This window comes from Agelaius tricolor, unplaced genomic scaffold (genome assembly GCF_023055355.1).
Source record: "Agelaius tricolor isolate 1412-34295 unplaced genomic scaffold, bAgeTri1.0.p SCAF_12, whole genome shotgun sequence".
Taxonomy (NCBI): Eukaryota; Metazoa; Chordata; class Aves; order Passeriformes; family Icteridae; genus Agelaius; species Agelaius tricolor.
The window spans coordinates 16,743,512-16,767,297 of NW_027269272.1; the positions used below are offsets into that span (position 1 = coordinate 16,743,512).

At 64.4% G+C, this 23,786-nt stretch overlaps 1 protein-coding gene across 8 annotated transcripts; it reads left to right on the forward strand.

The window, feature by feature from the left end:
- The first annotated feature begins 844 nt into the window (after positions 1–844).
- On the forward strand, positions 845–21,270 carry TNK2 (tyrosine kinase non receptor 2). Of its 8 annotated transcripts, XM_071437795.1 has the most exons (17): positions 5,859–6,195; positions 6,388–6,679; positions 10,196–10,373; positions 10,510–10,580; positions 11,758–11,970; positions 12,061–12,213; positions 12,414–12,691; positions 12,767–12,893; positions 12,985–13,131; positions 13,482–13,576; positions 16,334–16,528; positions 17,953–18,044; positions 18,562–18,606; positions 18,823–20,138; positions 20,557–20,652; positions 20,742–20,869; positions 20,976–21,270. In XM_071437795.1, exons 1-17 carry the CDS (start codon positions 6,059–6,061, stop codon positions 20,980–20,982), a joined length of 3,570 nt encoding a protein of 1,189 aa, XP_071293896.1. In that variant the 5' UTR covers positions 5,859–6,058; the 3' UTR covers positions 20,983–21,270. The 8 variants fall into 8 exon arrangements, with proteins under 8 accessions (XP_071293903.1, XP_071293898.1, XP_071293901.1 ...); XM_071437802.1 differs by lacking the exons at positions 5,859–6,195; positions 6,388–6,679 and adding an exon at positions 845–1,035; XM_071437797.1 differs by lacking the exons at positions 5,859–6,195; positions 6,388–6,679 and adding an exon at positions 3,970–4,165.
- The last annotated feature ends 2,516 nt before the right edge of the window (positions 21,271–23,786 follow it).

A 23,786-nucleotide genomic window follows, 5' to 3' on the forward strand; every position in this document is an offset into this window, starting at 1 on the left:
GGAGGAGGCGGGGGGGCAGGAGGGGAGGAAGGGGTGGCGGAGCCGGAGCTCCAGGGGCGCGGCGCGGGGGGGGGCTTCCCCAGCGTGCGGGGCCGGGGTGGGGCCCGCACCGCGTGCACCATCCGGGGACAGGGGGCGAGCGGGGCGCCGGGGGTGCCGGAGGGCGGAGGGTTGAGCCCGGCGGTGCCGGAGGGCGGCGGGGTGGCCCCGGGGGTGCAGGAGCAGGGCGGCTTCACTCGCGGCGTGCAGGAGGCGGGGCTGGGGGCGCTGCCCCGCGGCCAGGAGCTGGTGGCCGGCGGCGGGGAACCGAGGGGCGGCGGGGGGCCGGGCCGGTGGCACTGGGTGCCGCTGGGTGAGCGGACGAGCCTGCAGGAGTGGGGCGAGCGGCCCGGGCCCGTGACCGCCCTCGGCAGCCCCAAGCCGGGCGCGGAGCCGCGGCGGCCCCGGGAGCGGGGGGCGGCGCGGGCGCGGCGGCGGGCGCGGGGCGCGGAGGAGGCGGCGGCGGGCGGCAGCCCCGGGGCGCGGCGGGCGCGGGGCGCGGTGCGGGGGGTGCAGGAGCACGGCCCCAAGGTCCGGCAGGAGCAGGGCCTGGCCCGGCGGGCGCAGCAGGAGCGCGGCGGGGGGCGGCGGGACACGGCGAGCCCCCCGGCCCGCGCCCGCTGGTGGGTGCGGCGGGGCCGGCAGGAGGAGGGAGAGGCCCGGGGCGGAGTGCAGGAGGAGGGCGAGCTCTACCCGGGGGAGCAGGAGCACCCCGGCGGCAACCCCGGCACCCGGACCCCGGCGCACCGCCTGAGCCGCAGGAGGTCCGCCCGGGTGTGAGGCCGCAGCCCGTGCCCGGTGCCCGCTGCCCCGGGGGTGATCCCAGCCGCGTCCCGGACGGCCCCGGCGTCGATCGTCGCACCCCGCCCCGGCAGGTGTGCGGGCTCGTCTCGCCTGGCATGCCGCCTGTCTGGAGTGCCGCCGTGCCCGTCCTCGCCCTCCGGTGACGCTGCAGACTCGGCGCAGGATGCGGTGGCAGTGGCGGTGAGCGCACAGGTAAGGAACAAGCCGCGACCCCGTGGTTGGGGGTGCTGCGAGGGGCAGGGGCGTTCAGGGCTTGGCGCTGTGCTGCTGCCCTGTTGACAGCTGAGTGTGCCGGTGTGTTGGCACCGTGCCCCGCAGCACTGCGAGCTGCGGTGCTTCCCTCGTGCCCAAGCACTGCGGGACTGCTCAGCAGGCCCGACCTCCTGCTCCAGCTGCCAGGGCAGAGCAGGCAGCAGGGTCTGCTGTGAGTGGGTGCTTGGTGCCCTTGAACTCTCCTAAACCACAGCGGAAGCTGGGGGAAGGTTTTTTTTTTTTCCTGGAGAAAAGGCAGCTTTGCTCTTCCTCTTCCCTGGGCTCGTGGGAGCTGTGGCACTGAACAGAGGATCCTTGTCCTCCGGGGCCAGCCCCATGCCTCGGGGTGTTGTACTGCGGCCGAAACCCCGGGCAGCAGTGAGGTGTCAGGAGCCTCTGACCTCTGGCCCAGCATGCAGCATCGTGGTTGTGTCCAGCCGTGCTGTGGCAATTTTTCTCTGAACAGTCCAGGATTGCTTGGTACTTTGGTCTTTGTTGTTCTGCTTTTTTAAATAAAAGTTTTAAGTTAAACTTGGTAAGGTGGTGCTGACAGTCCAGACAAGGATCCCACCATGCCGGGCAAATCCTGCTCAGCTTCTCACAGCATGATTAGACCCCTTGCCCACTCTGAAGCAGCAGCTGGGAAGGAGGTTTGGAGGTGGCCAGAGGAGCCCAGGCAGGGACAGTGTCTCTGGCAGCAGTGCTGGGGCTGGGCTGTCTGGGCAGGACAGGCTGGGGCAGAGCCTGGCGCTGGCACTTCCCCACACCCTCAGCTCCCTGGGGCCGCTTGGTGCAGCGGATACACCAGGGTGTCCCAGTGCCGCTGGGCTCCAGCACCGGCTCAGCACCTTGCAAAGGGTGTCCCTCTTGCCAGGTGCTGTGGGCTCTGGAGGTTGTGCATTCCCCCCTCTTACTCAGCCGTTTATTGAGCTGGCTCAGGGAAAAGCTTTCAAGAAAATTTTTGGGCTATGGGCTTTGCAAAAGTCTCCTAAAAACAGGACCTGCCTTGTGAAGTGTCTTTGAGCAGGCCTGTGCTACCAGGCACCTCTTTAGGGAGAGGGCCCAGGACAGACCCTGGGTGCTGCACACCCATCCTCAGCTGCAGCCCTGCTCCCACTGCCAGCCCTGAGCCCACAGGTGCCGCAGGGAGTGGGGGGTAGAAGCAGCTTCCGCATCCCCCGCCGGGCCGCGCCGAGGCCTGGGGGTGCAGGGTGGGAGCTGTGCAACCTGTTACCAACCCCTGGAGCTACCGGAGCCTCCTTAGCCAGGTATTTGTTAGAGCAGGGTGGGGTGTGGTGGGTATGGCTGGGGGGGCTAGCAATGCCTTCCTCCTCCTCAGGCAGCTGCCAGCCTGTTGTCCCACTGTGACTCAGCCTCCCCGGGGCAAGGGGGGGCCTCCTCATAAGCAGAGGAGCAGCCCCCAGAGGACCAGGAACTACTGTGAGTTTGTAGCCGAGCCCTGTCCTAACCAACTGCAGGCTAGACTCAACACCGTGCCTCAGTTTCCCCCCAAGAAGTCCCATCCTGCCCATGGAGCCACCTGGGTTTTGACTTCAATTGTGTCCATGAGGGATGATAGCTGTCAGGGGCAAAGCATCCTGGGGGCATTGCCCACTTGTATGGGCTTTGGGGGACAGGAGGAGGCTCTGCTTCATACACAGACCATGCCAGGATAGGAAGACTTAGGAGAAAGTCTTGTTCCATCCCTTTGCTGAGCAGCCCTGGGGGAGGGCCACTGCTCCCACTGCAGCCTGGCTAATTAGGGTGCTGTCAGTTAGTGCTAATGACTGGCAAATACTGAATGCTCTGGCTAGGAAGCTGTGCTGCTCTGGTGTTGGGGAACTGCCGGGATTGAGCTTTCATTCCCCCCTTCCAGCTCTAGGGGTCCCAGCTCGCCTGCTCCCAGCCCGAAAGGAAGATGCTGCTGTGTGGATGTGGCTTTGTGCCAGTCTGGCCTGAGACCTGACAAACTCATCTTGTGCCAGCTGCAGCCTGACCCAAGGACACATCCTGTGCTAGGGTGGAGATGGGGGTACTGCTGGCAGCACCCCGGGGTGGAGGGGCAGGTTGGGCCAGGGCTCAGGGTACATCCTGGTGCCTCCCTTGCCTGGCAGGACTGGGGCAAAGCTCTCCTGGGGGGCAGGTCCACAAAGGCTCTTCAGCTGCCTTGGCAGAGCGGGTCGTGACTCTGGATGCAGAGACACTTCCCATACCTTTACCCCCAGGAAGTCTTGGAGTGTCTGGGGTGGACAGATGGGGGTGCCAGGCAGGGATGCCCATTCTGAGTTCTCCCACTTTGCCCCAGGGGGACCCTGTGACTGGTGTCACCTGAGCCCGAACGTTTTGCTGCCTCTCACACTGCCCAGTTCTCTGTGACACGGGCTGGCACTGCTAAGGGATCCCCCTGTGCTGTCCTGTGGCCCAGGTGAGATCAGTGTGGGGGACTGGCAGGCACAAACCAGCCTTGCATCGGGGCAGGGTGACAGGGTCCCTACAGTGAGTGACACTAGGGCTCAGTGATGCCAAGCCTGCTGCCCTCTCCACATCCCCAGCAATGAGGGTGCCAGGGACTGCTGCTTTGCATGTTTGTCCCCCAAAACACTGCACTGTGACCCTGCCTTGTGGGAGAGCTTGGGGCTGAGGCAAGGATCAGTTATGGGGTCAGCAATTGCTGCCCATGCCGGCGAGCTGGGAGGTGCAAGAGAAGCTAAGCCCGCCCCAGTTCGACCTGTGGAGCGGATTTAGCAGAGGAAAGAGGCTTAGGGAGGGGATTGGGGCTGTGCCGGGATGGGGGGGGGGCCCCCACGTGCCTGTGTCTTTCCTTCCCACACATCCACTGCTGCAGGCAGGGGCTCAGAGCAAGCAGGGGACGCTCTGTGCTGGGGGACAGGGCCAGGCCATGGGACCAGGCTCTGGGAGCCCAGAGATGGCAGCGAGGAGGAACCTGGCACCTCGGCCTCCCCGGCCCCCCCTGCCACAGGGGTCAGCAGCCCTCCGTGCTGGCCCCCCGAGACCTCCTGCTTGCTCCATCCAGCCAACCAAGCAGCATCAGGTGCCTGCACCGAGGGAGGTAAAGCACCCGCTGATATGGGGGTACGCGGAGTGGCACAGCCCAGTGAGGGGCTCGGGACGGTCCCCGGGGAGCTGGCTGGCAGCAGCATCCCTCAGGTAGGCAGGATGCCGGCGGCAGCCCTGCCTCTGGTGGGAGCGGGGTGTGTTTGTACGCGTGGATATGTGTGTGTGTCTGCACACCTGCGCCGTGGCAGCCGGGCTGGGGAGTGTGTCGCCACAATCTGGGGCCGCCCTCGGGGCCCTGCCAGGGCTGAACAAGCCAGCCCGGGGTGACGGTGCGGCTGCCCTGCTGCCGCCGCAGTCAATGAGATCACTTCCAGGCGACACAGCTGCCAGGAAGGCGGCAGGAAGGTGGCAGGCGGGCTGTGACAGTGAGCGAGGTGATGTGATGGAGGTGAGTGGGGGAGCCTATCCCCCTCTGGGAGCTTGTTTTGGGGAGCCGCCACTTTTTGGGACCCTCGGTGTGTCTCGGTGGGCATAGGGGATGCTGTGGCACCGGTCCCAGGAATGTGGGGCCAAGTGTGGTGTCCCGAAGGGCTGAGGAACTCCAGTGTCTCCACAGAGGGGAGGGACACCTTGTGTTCGGTGTTGCTGTCACACCCTGGAGGGTAGAAGACAGTGCACCCGATCCAGTGGTTATCATTGTGGTGGGACCCCCCTCAGGGTGGGAATTAACAGGGAGGTGAGTCAAGGCTGGCAGGGCACAATGCCATTTGTCCTCTTGTACGGTACCTAATCATTTTGGTGTCAGTTAAGCCTGGGCAAGCCGGGACGCCGACGAGTGGAGGGGGTGTGACCCAAATCCATGCCCAGGGCTGTGGGGACAAGGGCTGTCCCTGCTCATCCCGCACAGCATCGCCTTCCCTGGGCAGGCTGGTGAGGGTTTTGGGGTGGCGCAGGGCGGCTGTCCCGGGCGGGAAGGTGGCATAGCACGTGCATCAGTCACCGTGCCGCGGCGTGCCAGCGCGGTGACGCCGGCGGGCCGTGCGCGGGGGCGGCTCGCTGCTCCCACGCCGCAGGCCCGGCCCGCCTCGGCTCCGCGGCTGAGCTCACCTCCGTGGTATGGCAGGAGGAGCCGCCAAGGGGCTGCTCCCGCCCGGCCCCTCAGCCAGGGCAGATCCCCCCGGGATTGCGGGTGTTTGTTTCTCTGGAGCAGAGAGAGCGGAAGGAGGGGGGCAGGACGCGCTCTTGCCCCCTGCCTTGGCACGTTGACAGCCTGGTGTCACTCCTTTGGCTACACCGGGTTCTCAGGGCTCTGTGGGGGAACAGTGATGGATCCTGGGGGTCAGATCCATGGGGCATCATTCCCTGTCGCGCTGGCATGAGGAGCAAACTGGTCCCTGGGGACTCTGCTGTGCCCCAAAGCACAGGCAGGTTACAGGGGGTCTTTGAGGGGGCTGCAGCCCCTCACTCCCCCCACCCCTCGATTTCAACCTGCTTGCGGTTCTGGTCCGGAGGCTGCGGGAGGGACTGTGGCTGGGCAGCGCTGGGGTACAGGCCGGTCCCCATGTGCAGGTGTGGGGGCTCCCCATCCAGGGAGGTGGCTTCCTGCTGGGGGCTGTGCCAGCTGCGGCAGCGCCTGGCAGAGGTCGAGGAGACACCCAGCCCCCTCCGAGGGGTTGGGGGGAGAGGACTGATCCTGGCGTGGCCTTCGGACCCCCATCCCAGCGGTACCCCCCGGGGCCTGGCTGCTGTGCCAGCCCTGCCGTGCTTGCGCCAGCGCTGCCGGTCGCTGCGGAGCAGCCATCTTCCCGGTGCATCCCATCCCCCTCCGCCTGCGCAGGGAAGCGGGCGGGATGCTGGGGATACTGCCAGCGCCAGAGCCCCCCCCGTCCCTCTGCAGGTGCTTCCCTACCCATCCTGCCTGCTGTAGAGCCCCGGCTGCTTGACGATGGTCCCCCCTCATCCTCCTCCTCCGCCTGCCTGCCTGGTGCACCGTGCCGGGGTGCGGGGAGAAGGGGGCTGCGAGCGCGGCGCGGGCGGCGATGCCACCACCTCTGCACTCAGGAGCCGGAGCAGGGACAGAAGGTGGGCGGTTGGGCTGCTGCGCCGGGAGGAACACAGTGGTATCAAGCTGGGATTGGGCTGAGGGCAAGCGCTCAAAGGGCTGCCTCTCTTTTCCCTTTTCGTCTGCATCCCTCCATCCATCCTCCACCCCCCCAACCCCCACCATTGCCGTCGCGGTCACCTTCACCCTCTCGCTGTTTTCCGGAACTGCAGCAACTTTCTGCCATGTGATCCCAAACCCGGCTCCAGCCCTCGCCGCCCCCAAGCAGACGCGGGCGTCTCCGCAGAGCCCCCCACTCGCCGCTGCGCCGCAGCCGCCGCCTCAGCCATGGGCGAGAGATGCGACTACCAGCGCTTGAGCAGCGCCGAGGAGGAGGAGGAAGTGCACGGCCCCCTGCCCCACAGCTTCTCGGACAGCACCGGGCAGCGGGCCCTGCGGCTGGGCAGCAGGCGCCCCACGCCGCCCCCACGGCAGGACATCGCCCCGGGCATGCCGTGCCGGCGGGTCAGTGGGGGGGAATCGGTAGAGGGGAGCAGCGGGGGCACCTGGCGGAGCTTGATGGCCCCAGGATGGGCATGGTTTGGCAGCTGACAGGGGGTCCCTGCATGGCATCTCCCCTCTGGAATGTGCTGTACCCCGCAGCATCCGGGGCAGCCTGACACCCCCCCTTGCTCAGCTGTGCTCGCATCCTGACCCACAGGAGGGGGGCTGCCTGCTGCTTCTTGCTGGGGAAACTGAGATATGGGGGAATGGTGTGAGGTAGTGAGGCTCAGCTAAGCCTGGCACAGCTCGTGGAGGGCGGGGGGCGCACGGTGCCCAGCACAGGATGCCGTCCCCCAGCTGCAGCGCTGCAACCAGACGGTGGCCCTGCAGGCTGCCATCCCCACAGTGGAGCGTCCCTGGGGGATGTCAGGCTTTGTATGGATGTGGGGAATGTGTAGGTGCAGGGGGCTTGAGGTGTAGGACAGGTATTGCGGTGTCATTCGGGATAGATGTGATGGGTGGGAGGACTGACCCTCCACGTACCAGCTCGCACGGGCGTGTGCGGTGCCAGGCGAGCACGGAGGCGACGAACGTGCCACATCGGGAGTGGGCACCGTGGGCGCGCAGGGGGCCGGCGGCTCCAGGTGCGCGGCGGGCGGAGGCGGGAGCGGGACGGTGCCGGCGGCGGTGCCGCGGTGTTTGCGCACGTGCGGCCGGGCAGGGCGGCGGCCGGGGCTGCGCGGAGGGGGACGTGCGTGGGGGGCGGCTGCGGTTGTGCAGGTGGCGGGAGGCACGCGGGGGGATTGCTCCTGTGTGGTCCTGCACCGTGCATGAGCCTGGGTGCACGTAGGGAGGGTGCATCCCTGGCGCTGCAGGGATGGGTGTGCGTGGCAGGGGCGTGCAGGGCACCGAGGGCCGAGCAGCACCTGTGCGGTGCGTCTAGGGGATTTGTGACTTCCTCAGCTCAGGGTGGGAGTTTGCTGGCAGGGTGCCTTGCCCCACTCAGAGTGGAGGTTGCAGGATCACTCTCTGTACGTGCGGCTCTATCACAGAGAGGGAAGTTGAGGCACGGAACCTCCCCTGGCATGGTGGGCAAAGGTGGGTTCCCCGTTCAATTTTGGGAACGTGTACTCCCGATGTGAGCACTGAACTGGGCAGCCTCACCTGGGATTTGAGGGGGCAGGAGGCAGTACACTCGGTGCCAGTCCCGGTGGGTGCCATTTCTGCGTGATGAGGGTGATGCTCTGTCAAGGCAGGACACCCCCCACCCCCGGTGTCCCCCGAGCTGGGACGGGGGAAGCTGGCGCGTGGCAGAGGTTGGTGCCGAGGGCACTGTGCCCAGTTGTCCCCAGTCAATGGGCTTGTTGTGCCCGGTGCTTCTGCTGCTGGGTGCCAGCTGGGATCCCAGTAGCAGTGGAAGCCCCAGTGGAGACTCCTCCTGGGGATGCACTTAATTCCCTCTCAGCTGCCCCCGTGGAACAGTAATGGCCGCGGTTTGGGGGCCCAGTCAGGCGGGGGCTGTGGCAAGAGGTTGCTGTGGGTCCTTCCTCTCTCACGCTGTGGCTGCCGGCGTGGCCAGCTGTTCTCCCTCGGGAGCCCGGGGCGGACAGCACTGCTGGGGTTGGGTGCTAGCCCCGCCAGGGAAGGGGAGCGAGCCCCGGGGTGCTGGTGGTGCCCCACGGCAGAGCCCCGAGGGGGCTGGCAGCTGGGCAGCGGATATGTTTGCCGAGCCAGAAACTCCCCCCGCAGTGCCCATCGCCCTGGCATCATGCCTGTGGCCTCGGTTGGGGAGCAGAGAGCCGGATGTCTCTTCTGCCTCCCTCCCTCCCTGCTTCCTAGGGGGGAAACTGAGGCCTGGGAGCGTTTCCCAAGGCCGGGGCGAGTTTCCATGGCAATGGGAGCGGGGGTCCGGGCTCCCAGCTGCCGGCAACCGCCGAACAAGGGAGAAAGCGGGACATTGATGGGAGCCCGGCCCCTTGGGCGCGCGTCCCAGCCCGGCTGAAAATAACCCTCCTGGGCAGCGCTGCGGGCAGGCGGCCGGGACCGAACCCCGCTGCCAGCGAGGGGTCCCCAGGAAGCGGCTCCAGCCAGGGGAGTGACCCCCAGCCCTGCTGCCGCCACCCCCCGCCCCGGCCCCGTTGCGTTGGGGAAGGGGAGGGCCGGCCGGCCAGAGAATCGGGAGCCGGATGGAAGGAGGGGCAGAGCCACAGCCCGCGTCCGGCCGACGGACAGCCCGAACCCCCTGCCCGCTGCAGGGGGAGTCTGTGGGGCGGTCGAGCCCAGGGAACATCTCTGTAGCGCGAATGAAGGGACCGCGGGTGTCCCGGCTGCAGTGAGCGGGCTCCGCCGTGGGACGCCGGCACCGGGGAAGGGACATCAGCGGTGCCAGGGGCTGGCAGCCAGGCAGGATGCGACGCTTCCAGGCTTTGCACCGATCCTTCCCCTTCCTCACCCGCTTCCGCCTCTACCGAGTAAGTGCCGACCCTCGCCCCGTGCAGACCCTGCGCTGGCCGTCACCCGGCTCTGTCCCCGTCCCCTGCGGGCAGGGGAGCCGCAGCTCCCTTGGCCCCGTGTGGCCCTGCATGCCCCCATGCGCCCCCATGCCCAGCTGCTCGCCGCGCCCGCCGTATTTTTAGCCCAGTGCCGAGGGTTGTAATTGCGGTGACGCGGCCGAGGGAGCCGAGCACAGCGGGTGAAGACGCCAGGGGCCATGTCGTCTCCCAGGGTAGAGGAGAGGATGGAGGGGGCTGCCGCGCTGTGGAGCTGGGATGGCGGGTCCCAGCCTCCCAGCCGCTCTCAGCAGGAGGAGGCAGAGCCATAGCTCGTTGCAGAACGGTGGTGGTTAACGTGGGGAAGAGCCAGAACAACAGGCAGGGATGGGGAGTCGGAGGGGGAGGATGGGGCTCCAGCCCTTCCTCTCTGTGTCCTGGCACAGCTGGGGGCTGATGCCAGCAGCACTGGCGCGTCCTGTACTTCAGTGTCGGAGCAACGGGACCCTCCAGAGGCCAGATGTTCCTGTCTGCCCCCTCCCTGTGTCTGCCCAGTGAGGTGCCACCACCCGTAGCAGAGGAGACCCACTGTGAGTCTGTACTACAGCTCAGCCAAGTGTGCGGGCATGCCAGGGGGCCAAGGTGGCTGTCCCTGCTGGGGACAGCTGTCACCTCCCTGCTCAGCCCTTCCAGCTGAGCAGATAGAATTGGGCAGGCACATCTGTCCTGAGCTTCTGCCTCCTCCTGTGTCCTTGGCACTCCTGACCAGGGGATAGCCTGTGCTGGAATGGAGGGATGGCCGGGTATTTCTGTGGGCAGGACCGGGAAGACTGGGGTGCCCTTCCTATCTCTGGGGGTCCTGCTGATTGGGGTGCCTGTCCTGGCCTCCCCTAGAGAGGTGGTGACAGGCTCAGGAGATGACTCCACTAATATCCCTCAGAGCAGCACCCCAGCCTTGGTTCTGAGCTCCTCTGGGTGACTCCCCAGTGGGGATAGGGCAGAGGGGAGTGGAGCAGGGTGCCCCTAACCCGATATTGTGTCCCAGCAGAGGCTGAGCTGTAGCATGCAGGCGGAGGAGGGCACGGACTGGCTGCTGGAGCTGCTCACCGAGCTGCAGCTGCAGCAGTACTTCCTGCGCATCCGAGACGAGCTCAACGTCACACGCCTCTCCCACTTTGAGTACGTCAAAAATGAGGATCTGGAGAAGATTGGCATGGGACGCCCCGGTGTGTACATCCCCCCCAAACCTCTCCCCTTAGCCCTGGCTGCATGTGCAGCATCTTTTGGGAAGCCCACAGGAGCATATGGGGCTGGAGGGGACCCCTACCCCAACTGGCCTGTGACAGTCACTGTGTCCTGCAGGCCAGCGGCGGCTGTGGGAGGCAGTGAAACGGAGGAAAGCCATGTGCAAGCGGAAATCCTGGATGAGCAAGGTAGGGATGGGAGAGGGAGAGGTGTGGCAGAGAAACTGAGGCAGACAGGAAGATCTGGATCCCTCCCTGTACCCATTCAGGGTGCCTGGCTCCCCCACATCCCTGGAGGCTGACAGGGAAATGGGCAGCAGCTGCTGCCATCCATGCCCTGCCTGTGTGTGACCCTGCCAGTGTGCACCCCAGTCCCCCTCAGGCTCCTGGGTCACTTCCCATCCCAGCACTTGGAAAATTCATTCCCCTCGTGTTATTTGCCTCTTTGTCAGGAAACTTGTTTGCAGCAAGTGAGCCAGAGAGCCTTGTTCCAGACAGCTCTGTGGGCAGCAGTGGTGCCCAGGACAGCAAGGGGGCAAAGCCGTGTACCTGCAGGCTGGGTCACACTGTGACTGGGGACCTTGGGATGCTCACATATGCCCTGATACCATTCCACCCAAAGCTGGTACTGCTGGCACCCTATGGCACCTGGCACCCAGAAGCAGAGTTTGGCAGAGCCCAGTTTGCCAGCTGGGCACTGGGCCATGGCCTCTCCCCTGCGTGACTTGTCTGTGCTGGGACATGATGAGGATGGGCTTTTAATAGAAGGCTACTTCTATTAAAGAACAAATAGCAGAAATGCCACCTCCCACCCCAGACACATGCTGGGCCCAGCCCCCGCGCACCCTGCCTCACGACTGGGATGGACCCTGTTCCATGGGGCACATCATCCATCTCAGCTGAGGGAGATGGAAGGAGGGCCCATCCCTTCGGAGTGGTGGTAGCCAGCACGCATTGCAAAGCCCACATCGCTGCAGGGATGTGTCACCATGCTCAGCCCAAGCTGGAGGTTTCCCTTGGCTTTGTGCCCAGGCACATTGTGTGGCCTCAGCCTGGTCAAGGAGTGCCCAGGGCTCTCTGGCTACCGGCCTGGTTTGCTGTGGCTGCTGGGGAGCTGCTGCAGAACTGCTGCAAGAGAAACAAGCTCTTCCCTCCCTGGGAATCCCAGCTCAGTGTGCCAGCAACAGGAGGAACAGAGCCCTCTCCCACAACCAGCCTTCTCTGGGTTATGGGTCCAGTTACGGGTCATCACTAGGCTCCAGTGTGTACAGCTGAGGCAAGGAGTTGTGCCAGAACTTCTCACTTACAGACCCAAGGGCTTGGGGTGTTTCCATGCCCACGTTTCACCCTCCTCCATGTCCCACAGGTGTTCAGTGGGAAGCGCCCAGAGTCGGAGCTGCCGCCTCAGCCCCAGAGCACCTTCCGCAAGCCTCCCACACCACCACCCCCTGAAGCTGGGGGCCAGCACTCCCTGACCTGCCTCGTGCGGGAGCGGGACCTCTCAATCTTTGAGAAGCTGGGTGACGGCTCCTTCGGGGTCGTGCGGCGCGGCGAGTGGTGCACGCCTGCTGGCAAGACGGTGAGGGGCTGCTCTGGGGGGTGGGGAGCCAGGCAGTGGGACCACACACAGGGGGAGACACTTCAGAACTCATCCCTGCTTTGGCCATAGCTGAATGTGGCAGTGAAGTGCCTCAAGACAGATGTGCTGAGCCAGCCGGAGGCACTGGACGACTTCATCCGGGAGGTGAATGCCATGCACTCCCTGGACCACAGGAACCTCATCCGCCTGTATGGCGTGGTGCTCTCCCACCCCATGAAGATGGTGAGTGGGGGGGAATGGGGCCCACCCCAGTGACACCCCTATGGGGAGGAGGTCCCACATGATGGCATGAGCCAAGCCAGGCTGGGTCTATACCCCAAGCCCTCTGCTGGCATTCCCAGTGGGGCATAAGAAGGATGGAAACCAGCCCAACCAGGGTGGCCTTGGACTTACCTGCTTGCTGCCCTCATCCCATGGTCCAGGTGACAGAGCTGGCCCCACTGGGCTCCCTCCTGGACCGCCTGCGGAAGAACCAGGGCCATTTCCTCATCTCCACCCTGTGCCAGTATGCCATCCAGGTGGCCAAGGGCATGGCCTACCTGGAGTCCAAGCGCTTCATCCACCGCGACCTGGCTGCCCGCAACATCCTGCTGGCCTCCAACGAGCTCGTCAAGATCGGGGACTTCGGTCTGATGCGGGCACTGCCCAAAAATGACGATCACTACGTGATGCAGGAGCATCGCAAGGTCCCCTTTGCCTGGTGAGCCCTGGGGAGGGGGAGACCTGGAGGGGCAGCACCCATGGCCTTCTAATGCTCATGTCTTTCCCCCTGTAGGTGTGCTCCTGAGAGCCTGAAGACACGCACCTTCTCCCACGCCAGTGACACCTGGATGTTCGGAGTGACCCTCTGGGAGATGTTCACCTATGGTCAGGAGCCTTGGATTGGCCTCAATGGCAGCCAGGTAGGTGTACAGCAGGGACCTCCCCCCTTGCCTCACCCTGCTGGTGCTGAGGGGGATCTGGGACACCCTGACAGCACACCCTGTCCAACAGATCCTGCACAAGATAGACAAGGAGGGTGAGCGGCTGCCAAGGCCTGAGGACTGTCCCCAGGACATCTACAATGTCATGTTGCAGTGCTGGGCACACAAGCCTGAGGACCGACCTACCTTCGTGGCCTTGCGAGACTTCTTGGTGGAGGTGGGTGAGCAGGGAGGGGGACAGGAGCCCGAACACCCTCTGCTGCCAGCTCTGCTCAAGCACGGATAGAGCTAAGAGTATTGCCAAGGTGGGAGGTGACATGGGGAGCTCAGGCCAGGCAGCCCTGCAGGCTGGGAGGTGCAGGGTGGTGACATGGTCACAGCAGGAAGCACCTGGTTTCTGCCTTGCCATCACACACTCCAGGGATGTGACAGCGAGGAGGGGCTAGTGGTGATGCTGTCTCTGATCTATTTTTGGGGCCTCCCTGCCCTCCTTGGGGCTGGGCCTGGCCTCAGAAGAGGATGGACATGAGGGGCTGCATCCCCTATTGTCATCCACTTCTCCCCCAGGCTCAGCCCACTGACATGAGAGCGCTGCAGGACTTTGAGGAACCGGACAAGCTGCACATCCAGATGAACGACATCATCACGGTCATTGAGGGCAGGTACTGCATGGGAGGGTGGCAGCTGTTGTAGAGGGGGATGCACTGCCTGCCAGCCTGCATTGGGATAGGGAATGGGGACACTGTGAGCACTGGCAGAGCTGTGGGGAGCAGGGAGGGGAAGGGGTGGCTCTGTCTCCAGCACACCTGGCCGTGTACCCCACGGTGGGCAGAGCTGGTATGTTTGTGGCTCCCCAGGCAGCACAGCATCGTGGGGCTACCCTGGTGTGGGGGGCACAGCCACTGCTGTGCTATGGGCTCCACACTGCCCACAGTCCTGCCCACACCACCCCTGCTGACTCACCCCACGGTGCCCGTGGGTTTGCCCAGGGAAACTGCACACCCCAGGGCCCCTCCCTGCAGATAGTGGTGGGGACCGTGCCGCCAGCACCCGGACACTGCTACCGTCATCGGGCTGGGAGAGGCACCGTGGGGCTTGGTACCGTGCTGGCAGAACCCGCTGTGCTGTGGGCTCCTTGGTCCCTGCTGACCATACCAGGGCACAGCCACCTCTCCACTGCCCCAGGGACCTGGGACGGGAGTAGGGGGCCCTTTTGTCCCTGCATCCCCATCCCAGGATGTGCCTGTCACCTTCCAGCTGGGGGAGAGTGGAGACCTCCCAAAGGAGTTCGGTTCGCCCGCACTAGAGCCGGCCTCCCAACCCCGAGGGGAGGAGGAGGAGGGCTCTGTCCCCGTCCCTCCCTGTCCCCCGCCCCGGGCCGGCTCCCCGCGGTTTAGTCACAACCCGGGGTGATTCAGGCCGGGTTTGTGTGTCTGCAGGGACCGGCTGCTCCCGGTCCTCCGCCGCGGGGATGACTCCTGCCCGGGGTCTGGCGGTTTAATTGCAGGGAGGGAAGGGGAGGGGAAGCAGCGTCGGCGGAGGGAGGGAAGGAGCGGCGGAGGGCGGTGCGGCCGTGCCAGAGCGCCTACATCGTCCCTGCCGCCGCATCGCGGCCGGGCTGCGGGTCCGCGCCCCCCGCCCCACCGCCGGCCCCAGGTGAGCCGCGCAGGGAAGGGTACGGCGGGAGAGGGGCCGGAGGTTGCCCGTCGGGCGGGAATTGCCGGGAGTGGAGTACAGCCGAGGCGCAGCTTCCCCTGCCTCAGTTTCCCCGAGGGACGCCGGTCCTTGGTGACCCCCGGTGGGTATGTTTTGGGGGCGCGGACTCAGGGCACACGCGATGGGCTCGCAGAAGCCCCACCGACTGCCGGTACTCCCGGAGGGGAGCCCCCTCCCCGTGCCTCAGTTTCCCCGGCAGTAGGCACCTCCACCGCGCTGCTTGTGGGGATGCTCGGGCAGAGGTGGCGGGGGAAGGGGGGCGGCCTCCTGCCGGGGGCTGCATCCGGCCCTGCCGAAGCCGCCCGGGGCACCGTAAACACCCCCCACCCCTTTTCAAGCCCCTGCCTGTCGTTCGGCGGGCGCCGGCTGTGCGTACGTGTGTGTAGGCAGGGGCAGGGACCTCCCTGAAAGCCCCCCGGGGACCCAGCCGCTCGTGGGAGGGGGCTGTCGCGGGGAGAGGAGCCAGGGCAGCACCGGAGCGGGTTTGTGCTGGGGGTCCGAGCTCGGGCTCGGGGGGACCGAGGCTGGGAGCGGGGAGAGCGGAGGGATGGCCCGGCTGCAGCATCCTTTGGTCGGGATGTAGCAGCGAGGGGCGCAGGGAGGGCGGGTGGAGGGGAGCTCCCAGGGAGGGGAGCTGTTCCCCCAGCTCCCCCAGCCTGCCGCGGCGAGGGAGGATGCCCGGTACCGGCTGGGCTCTGCCGGAGCTCTGCTGAGGGGTCCCCACGCTGAGTAAGGCGGCTGGCTGGCGGCAGCGGGAAGGTAAACAGGAAAAGGGCTGAGCTGGTGGCCGGGGGTGACTCACAGGTGACTCCAGGAAACTGTGGGGCCCGTGCCAGCCTCCCCAGGCTGGCACCCACAGTGCCACTGCCCCCTGCCCACAGCACACACCCTGCCCCATGGGGAGTGGAGGGCCCTGACAGGCAGGGGGGGTAACTTCGGGTCAGAGCCCCCCCACAATTTATTTGGCATGGTGCTGAGTGGGGTACAGCACTTGGGATGCCTTTCTCTGCCCCATCCCTGTTCCCCTCACCAGTCCCTCTGGGTTAGACAACCACCTCATTTCCCCCAGAAGTGGCTGTGTCCCGGGCAACTTCTTGGGACACACTGGGGACCAGTACCCCAGGGTGGCCTGGGCCACTCGGGTGGCTCCAGGAAGACAGACAGCCTAAGCCTGCCTTTTGCCCATCTCCCCCTGCCTGAACAAGCCAGCACAAGGCTCATTGATAATGTAGGAATGGAGAGCTGTGGGCTCCCCTACCCATATGGGGGGGAGGAAGACCCCACAGTCCCCCATATGGGCCCCCCATCAGACGCCAAGCATGTTCCCTGTGCCACCCTTTAGTACATGGGGCACAGAGGGATTGGTGACAAAGAGCTTGGTGCAGGCATCGCCCCAAGGCTCCTGTGTAACTTGAGGCAGCAAGGAGGAGGAAGGGGCATATCTTTTGGGACACAAGCACAGAGCTTTGTTCCCCACTACTTGCATTCCCTGCACCTGGTGGCGCAGGGACCATGTGGGGTGGGAGCCAAAGTGTACTGCTGTGTAGGGTTGGGATCCTGGGCACCCGGGGTCCCTTCCCACTTGTGTCACCTCATGCCTTCATGCGCTTGGACAGGTCATCTTCCCTCCTCCCCATCACTGGGGCAGGCGCGTCTCAACCTCCCATCCCCTCATCAGTAACGAGGTCCTTTTTATTCCTTAGGGCCGAGAATTACTGGTGGCGGGGTCAGAATAAACGGACCCTAAAAGTGGGCCAATTTCCCCGAAACACGGTGACCTCGGTGGCAGGGCTGTCAGCCCACGACATCAGCCAGCCACTTAAAAACAGCTTCATCCACACAGGCCATGGAGACACCAACCCGCAGCACTGCTGGGGGTTTCCCGATAAAATTGATGAGTAAGAAACTTTTTGTCTTCTCTGCATCCTCTGCCTGCTCCCTCCCTTCCCTGCTGCCCACTGGGCGCGGGAGCAAGACGCGGCTTGGCTACTGCCCCCCTTTTGCCCATGAAACATCTCTTTCTGCCCCCGCTGTGTTGGGAATGGTGCCTCTGGGTAGGGTCCCTGCAGCTGGACTAACTTCCTTGCCTCTTTCTACTAATGGGTTTAGGGGACATGCGGGGCTGCTGTGCTTGTGGCTGTCCCAGGGAGAAGACCTTTGTGGCTGTCCTGGGGCAGGGAGACATCAGTAAGCACCACCCCAGAGGTGGCCACATTACCCCAAAACACTTTTGGGGTGTCCCAGGGCTGCTAAATGTGCGTGGCTTGCAGCCTGTCCCCACGCTTCTAACAGCATGATTCTTTTTGAAAAGCAAAACATGAAAAAAATCCACTGAAATGATTTTTTTCTTCACCCTGCTCTATCAGAAGACACCTGGCTGGACTGTGATGTGGGGAAGGGGGGCTGGGTGCTTGTGCTCCAGTATCCCACATGCTCTCTGCCAGCTGGGATTGGCTGTGTGACAGTGAGCAGGAGCACCTTGGCAGGGAGCATGTGGGGGTCTCTCCCAGCACTGGGCTGGAGGGAGGTGGGAGGTCATTGTGGTGGGGGACAGGATAGGATTTCAAAAACTGGAAAGCTCCTGGTGGGTAGGGCCAGCTCCTGTGCTAGGCTCAGTCCATCCCCTGGGATACCCCGACTGCTGTTTGTTATCCCAGGCCTGGGACAGCTCTGCCGGTCCCCTCAGTCCCAGCCTGACCCCTGGGCAGCACCCCGTGTCACGGGCCGTCCCGGCGGCCCTGGGAGGGCTGAACCGCGGCGCCGTGCACGCGGATCGGGCTCGTGCCCCGGCAGGCCTCCCCGCGCCCCACTGCGTGGGCACGGGCGCTGGGTACGTGCTGCCCGGGCTGCGAGAGAGAACGCACCGAGCTCGGCACACGCCCAGGCCTTGGGGCTGCGCCGGCTCCCGCCGGCTCCCTGGCTTGCAACGGCTCGCCCGGGCCTCCCAGCACCCCCCGGCACGCGGGACCGGGGCATCCTGCCCCGGGCACAGCATCGCCCTGGGGCAGGAGGGGTGTCCTGGGCACCACACGCTGCACAAGTACCCTGCACGCAGTGCCCTGCTTGCAGCCCCCTGGGCACAGCGCAGGCAGCCATGGATGCACGTGGAGCTGGAGATGGGTGGGATGGCACTGGGATGGCACCAGGCTCTGTGCCGTAGCGCTGGAAGCCTCTGGGGTGTGTTGCCCCAGCACTCACAGGTACTCGCCAGGTGTGGTTGTGTGGTGGAGGAGCTGTGGGGTTTCCCAAGGCACAGGCCTGGTGAGTGAGGGGTCCCATGTGGCCCCTGCTGACTCCCAGGCACTCTCCTCTCTCCCCACAGGCTGTACCTGGGAAATCCCTTGGACCCTCCTGATATTTTAGGTGTGGACCAAACTGCTGCCAGACCTACACAGCTTCCAGGGAGGGCTAAAAGTGAGTAGCTTTTCTTCTTCCTCCTGCCCATCAGCTGCACGAAGCCTCCATCCTTGTACCCTGCTGCCAGGGTGATGGGCTGGACCCTCTCCTTTCTGTCTCTGTGCTGGCACTTGCTTTTTGCAGAGCAGGGGGAGCTGGGGTGATGGGGCGTGTTGTCACCTGGCCATACACCACTGCCAGCAGCATGGGCAGCTGGTGGCTCTGCCTGGCTGGACTCTGCCCTGCTGCCCTTTGTCCGAGTCCCGAGTCCCCTCCTGGCCTCCCACAGCTGGGCTCCCCAGCGCGGGGGATCTCAGCAGAGCTGCCACGGGGAGGGAACTCAGATGCTGTGCGTATGCCCCAATCCTCCTAAACCTACAGTTTTTCCTTGGGGGGGGCTTCCCACCAGCATCCTCCCCGTGCCCCACCAGTGAAGGGGGACACAACAAAGCATGCACCCTATTAACAAGCACCCTGGCTGCCGCTTCTGTGTTCACCCTTTGCTTCCCCTTCTCTTGGGTTCTGTCTTCTGCAGGGCAGCCTCCTCCACGCCCACCTCAGCCTACCGTCCTGCTCACCAGTAAGTTGGGCTTCTTTGAGTGCTGCTTTCCCTTCTTCATGCCCTCTTTCTTTTCTCTCTTACCTGGGTGGCCTGGGGCAGGTGCCCTAGTATGCCTTGGGGGCAAAGAGGGCTGAAATTATGGGGTGGTTTGGGGGCTTGGAGATGTAGATGCCCCTTCTTGCACCCTAGGGATGGGTGCTGGGACCCTCACCATCTCTCTTTGCCGCCTTCTAGAGCCTTGCTACGACCCAGTTAGTGAGGAGGAGGAGGGTCTGCCAGGGGGTCTCCGGAAGCTCTGCCTGAAGAAGCCAGGCACAGGGAAGGGCCTGCGACCAGTCAAGCCATCAGCACGAGTTCCAGGCACCAAGGTGGGCGAGCGGCAACCCAGACGGCTGGCAAGTGAGGGGACAGCAAGCGGCGAGGTGACTCTCATTGACTTTGGGGAGGACGTTCCCCAGGGTAGCCCCTCTCCAGTGGGAGAGCTGACAGCCCTATCATTAGCTGAGCTGGCCATGGAGGCCTTCTCTTTGCTGGACAAGACCCCACCACAGAGCCCCACGCGGGCTCTACCTCGGCCTCTGCACCCCACGCCGGTGGTGGACTGGGATGCCCGGCCCTTGCCCCCACCGCCTGCCTATGATGACGTGGCACAGGATGAGGACGATATTGAAGTCTGCTCTATCACCAGCCCCCCGAGCCGGCGGGGAAAGACCAACTATGGTTTTGTGGATGAGGGTGAGAGGGGACCAGCACTGGAGGACAACCTCTTCCTGCCCCCCAAGGAGGCCAAGCAGCCCAGCATGACACAGACCACCGAGCTCTTCGAGGAGCTGCAGCAGGAGTGCATGAAGAGGCTCAACGTCCCTCTGGGACCGGCTGCACCAGCTGACGACAAGCCCCAGATCCCTCCCCGCGTCCCAATCCCGCCCCGGCCCCTTCGCCGCAATGAGCCTGGGCGCTGGTCAGGAGACCTCTCCCCAGCTTCGGGGGGCGAGGAGGACCGGCCGCCCCAGATCCCCCCACGGGACCCGCTGTCCCGGCCCACTTCCCGGACACCCAGCCCCATGGCTCTGCAGGTGGGCTCCCCCCAGCAACGTGCTGCCCTCTGCTCCTGCCTCTCCACCTCACCAGGGAAGCCCATGCCCACCACACAGAGCTTCGCCCTCGACCCTAAGTACGCCACACCCAAGGTCATCCAGGCGCAGGGCAAGGACTGCTCCAAGGGACCCTGCATCCTGCCCATCGTGAAGGATGGGCAGAAGGTCAGCAGCACTCACTACTACCTGCTGCCCGAGCGCCCGGCCTACCTGGACAAGTATGAGAAGTTTTTCAAGGAGGCTAAAAGCCCTGAGGAGGTGGCAGCGTCCCGCCAGGTCACCACAGCCACCGTCCGTCCCATGGTGCAGCAGCCACTGTCAGACTGCAAGGGCAACTTTTCTTCCAACAACAGCAACCCTGGGCCCAAGTGCCTGGTGAAAGCCTCCTGCAGCCTCCAGAAGATCGTGTACGACGGGCCGGATGTTTCCCGTCCTGCTGACAAGATCCGGCTGGTAAGTGTCAGCCCCCAGCATCCATGAGAAGTGGGCTTACATGGGCAAGAGCTTTGCCCACCCTGTGCCTCAGTTTCCACAAGTTCAACCCCAGGGGATTGGCTACAAGAAAGCCCCAGATGTTCAGAGGGACATAAATGTCACTGCAATGCCAAAATGGGAATTGAAGGCCCTGGGGAGGAGGAAGGTGGCTGCTGCTATGGTCCCCTTTGTCTCTCTAGGCTGGGGATATTGTGGCCCACCCAGACCCAGGGGAGATTTAAGATCCCAGAAATGAGCAGGATCCCAGCTCCAGGCTGATAGTACTCCCTGAAGACAGAACCAGGGATGAGGGCAGCCCCAGTGGTCTCCTGTTTCAGTCACAGGCTTCTTGCTGCCCAGGGGTGGCAGCAGACAGTGACCACAAGCTCCCCCCCAGGTGCAGGACATGGTGCATGGTGTGACCACCGAGGAATGCCAGGCAGCCCTTCAGAGCCATGGCTGGAACATCCAACGGGCTATCCAGTACCTGAAGGTACAGCACACCCCTGTTCCCTTGTCCCCGCTCCATCAAGAGTGGTGGCACCCCTGTCATCCCTCTGGCCATGCCCTGTCCCCTTGCAGGTGGAGCAGCTCTTCTGCCTGGGGCTGAAGTCCCGTGGTGAGTGCCAGCAGGTGCTGGAGAAGTTCAACTGGAACCTGGCACAGGCCAGCTCCCACCTCCTCGGTCCCTACAGCGCCACCCGCCAGAAGTAGGGACATCCATGTTTTTGGGGGGGCAGTTCTCTATGTCACACTGCTCTGGGCAGACTGGCACTATCACCCCTCCTGAGTTCATGTCCTGTCTTCTCCTTACAGATGGTGACAGCGGGGACAGGGCGAGCTGTGTTGGATCCAGAGCAGGCATCTCGCCATGGAGCCAGTCCCACTGCCTCCACCCATACATCCTGCTGCAGGACTCTGGACTGAGCCCCCACTTGAGGGTGGAGACATCCCAAAAGGGACCCTGCCTAGTGCCACAAACTTTCCAGGGTGCTTGTGCCCTGGCCTTGGCAATGGGCTCCATCCCCTGGCCCCTTGTTGAATTGTTTTTGTAAAGAGAAATGTAATTTTAATATATATATTATGTATATATATAAAAATATTCTATGGAGAGGTTGAGGGTACCTATGGCCGTCTCCCAGGTTTATCCCTACCAGCACACAGGGACAGGCCACACATCCATGGGTGCTGGTTCCTGCCTGCAGGCAGCTGGGACTGTGACCCTTGGGATCCCTAAGGGTGGGATGTGGGATCCCCACAAGCCTGTGACTGTGGGATGAAGCTTGGGAAGGGATGCACAGGTGCTGGGGATCCCCAGGAAGCTGTGTGACATGTGCACCTATAAAACCTCCTGCTGAGTTCTCCCAGGCTGCTTTAGGCTGCAAAGTTCCACAGCTGCTGGGGTTAGTCACAGTATATCCCACCCCAGGCCCAACGCTGGAAGGCTGGGCATGGTTGTGCCTGCTCTGAGTGGGCAGTGTTTGCCTGCAGGGGAGCCTCTGCAGCCGAGCCCCCTTGCCCGGTGCCCCGCGGCTCTCACCTGGCTCATGCCCGGGCAGGGAGCGGCGGGACCGGCGTCACCCCCACCCACGTGTGGCTGTTGTGCAACCGCGTGCCTCTGCTGCAGCCGGAGCCGGGAGCAGGTGAGGGAGTGGAGGGGTGGCTCCCGTGGGGTCCCAGAGCGGTGTCAGTGCTCACTCCCCTCTCCAAGTGGGTATCAGGGCCCCTTAGCTGGGTGTCCTGCAGTGCTAGCAGGATCAGGAAGAGATCTTGGGATCAGGTGGAGGAGGATCTTGGTGCCCAAACCTGCCAGGTCCATTGATAGTGGTGGTCCCTGTTCCCCAGGCTACTCTGCTCCAGAGCTGGTGGCTCCAGAGGAGAGACCCTGCCATACATGGTGAGGAAGGGCTGCCTTGGCATGACCGTGGATCCACCCCTGTGGCAGATGGGACCTGGCCACATCCTGTGCACCCACAGCTCCCTCTGCTCTGGTCCCCTGGCCCTCCCTGAGCGTGGGGACAGGGAGCTGGTGCTGCTGTGAGCACAGTCACGCCTCGCTGCTTGGGACTCTGTGCTTCTCTGTTCCTGTGTGAGGTGCAGTCGCCATGGCAGGGTGTCAGTGAAGCGAGGAAGGCAAAACACCATCACTGACTTACTTCCCTCTCCTTAAGTGATCTTGGAGATGCGTGAGACCTTGTGAAGAGGCAAACACATTTGCTGCAGTGGCCTCACTGGATCCATTCATGCAGCAAGGTCCATCCAGCCTCTGTCGCTGGTGGAAGGTGACCTGCAACCCAGGGCAATGCCCGGCCCCACCACCTATGCAGGAACAAATCCCTCCCCCCACTCCATCCGGGTGTGTGTGGGCGTTTGCCACGATGTGCAGATAACGCCTGGGACCGGCAGTGCCCAAGGGGGGGACAGGGCAGGGTCAAGACGTGGGACCCCAAGGCATCAGCGCTAGCCTGCTCCTTCCTTCTTCCTCCTTGGTGCCAAGCCAACCCCTGCCAGGGGTTATCGGCCATGCAGCCAAGTGTGGAGGGACCTGACAGCAACCCGGAGGGTGGATGGGGGTGCAGAGCCCAGGACCGACCCACCCCTCCCAGAGATGTTTGGGACCCCTGTCCCCACCTGCCGTCCCAGTGCCTTCAGGCCAAGTGACTTTGAACCCCCCGAGGTGGCTCCCCAGGGGTTGGGGACCCCATCCGCGGGCTGTCAACAGTGGGGTCGGCCTGGGAGGGACCTTAAAGCTTCCCATGGCAAAATGGGTGTGGCCCCCAGCATCAGTGGGTCCCCAGAATTGGGACGCTGCCACCTCAGCGCAGGCTGCGAGGACACGGAGACGTCAGTGGCCCAGGCAGGGCACGTGGTGTCCCTGTCCCCCCCACCTGGAGGAGTGCTCACCGGTGGAGTCACCCGTCGCACGCTCCCTTGAGAGAGTGCGAGCTGCAGCCGCGTCGCCTTCCTCCCTGACACCGAAGAAAGCACTATGGGGTGCCGGGGCCCGTGGCCGCTCTGGAGCTGGGTGCTGTGGGGGTTCTGGCTGCTGCCAGGTAAGTGCCAGGGTCCCTCGCATGCTGTCGGGCTGACCAGGTGGCTGATACCATGCGGGTGATGGGCTGCAAACAACCCTGCAAAGTCGAGCCCGAGTGCCCGGCCGGGGTTTGCCCTCCGTCCGCGGTGCCAAAGCTTTGTAAGGTCTCCAGCTGCAGCAGGGGAAGGTGGCGGGAATTGTGGAGGGAATTGTGTGAATTCCCTCACCCTCGGGAAAGGTCCCTGTCCTGTTATTGGTGTTGGTCCTCCCGCAGAAGGGAGGAGGGGTGGGGGTGATGGCGCCTCCGTGCTGGCTTTTTCCTCACCTGCCCTCACCTGCCTTCTGCACAAGCCGGGGAGATGAAGGGGCAACTCCTTGTCCCCACGCTGGACCCATGCGAGTCGGGCAGCATCTCCCATGTGGCCGAGAGCACCAGCGCCGAGCTGCCTTCAGAGCCGGCCATGAGCCGGGAGCTCCCCGGAGCCGCAGCCGCACGGGCAGAGCTCCCCTCGCCCGCCGGCCCGACCGCCGCCCCCGCGGGCAGCCGGAGCTCAGGTAAGGCCGGCAGGCAGCTGGCCGCGGGCAGGTTCCTG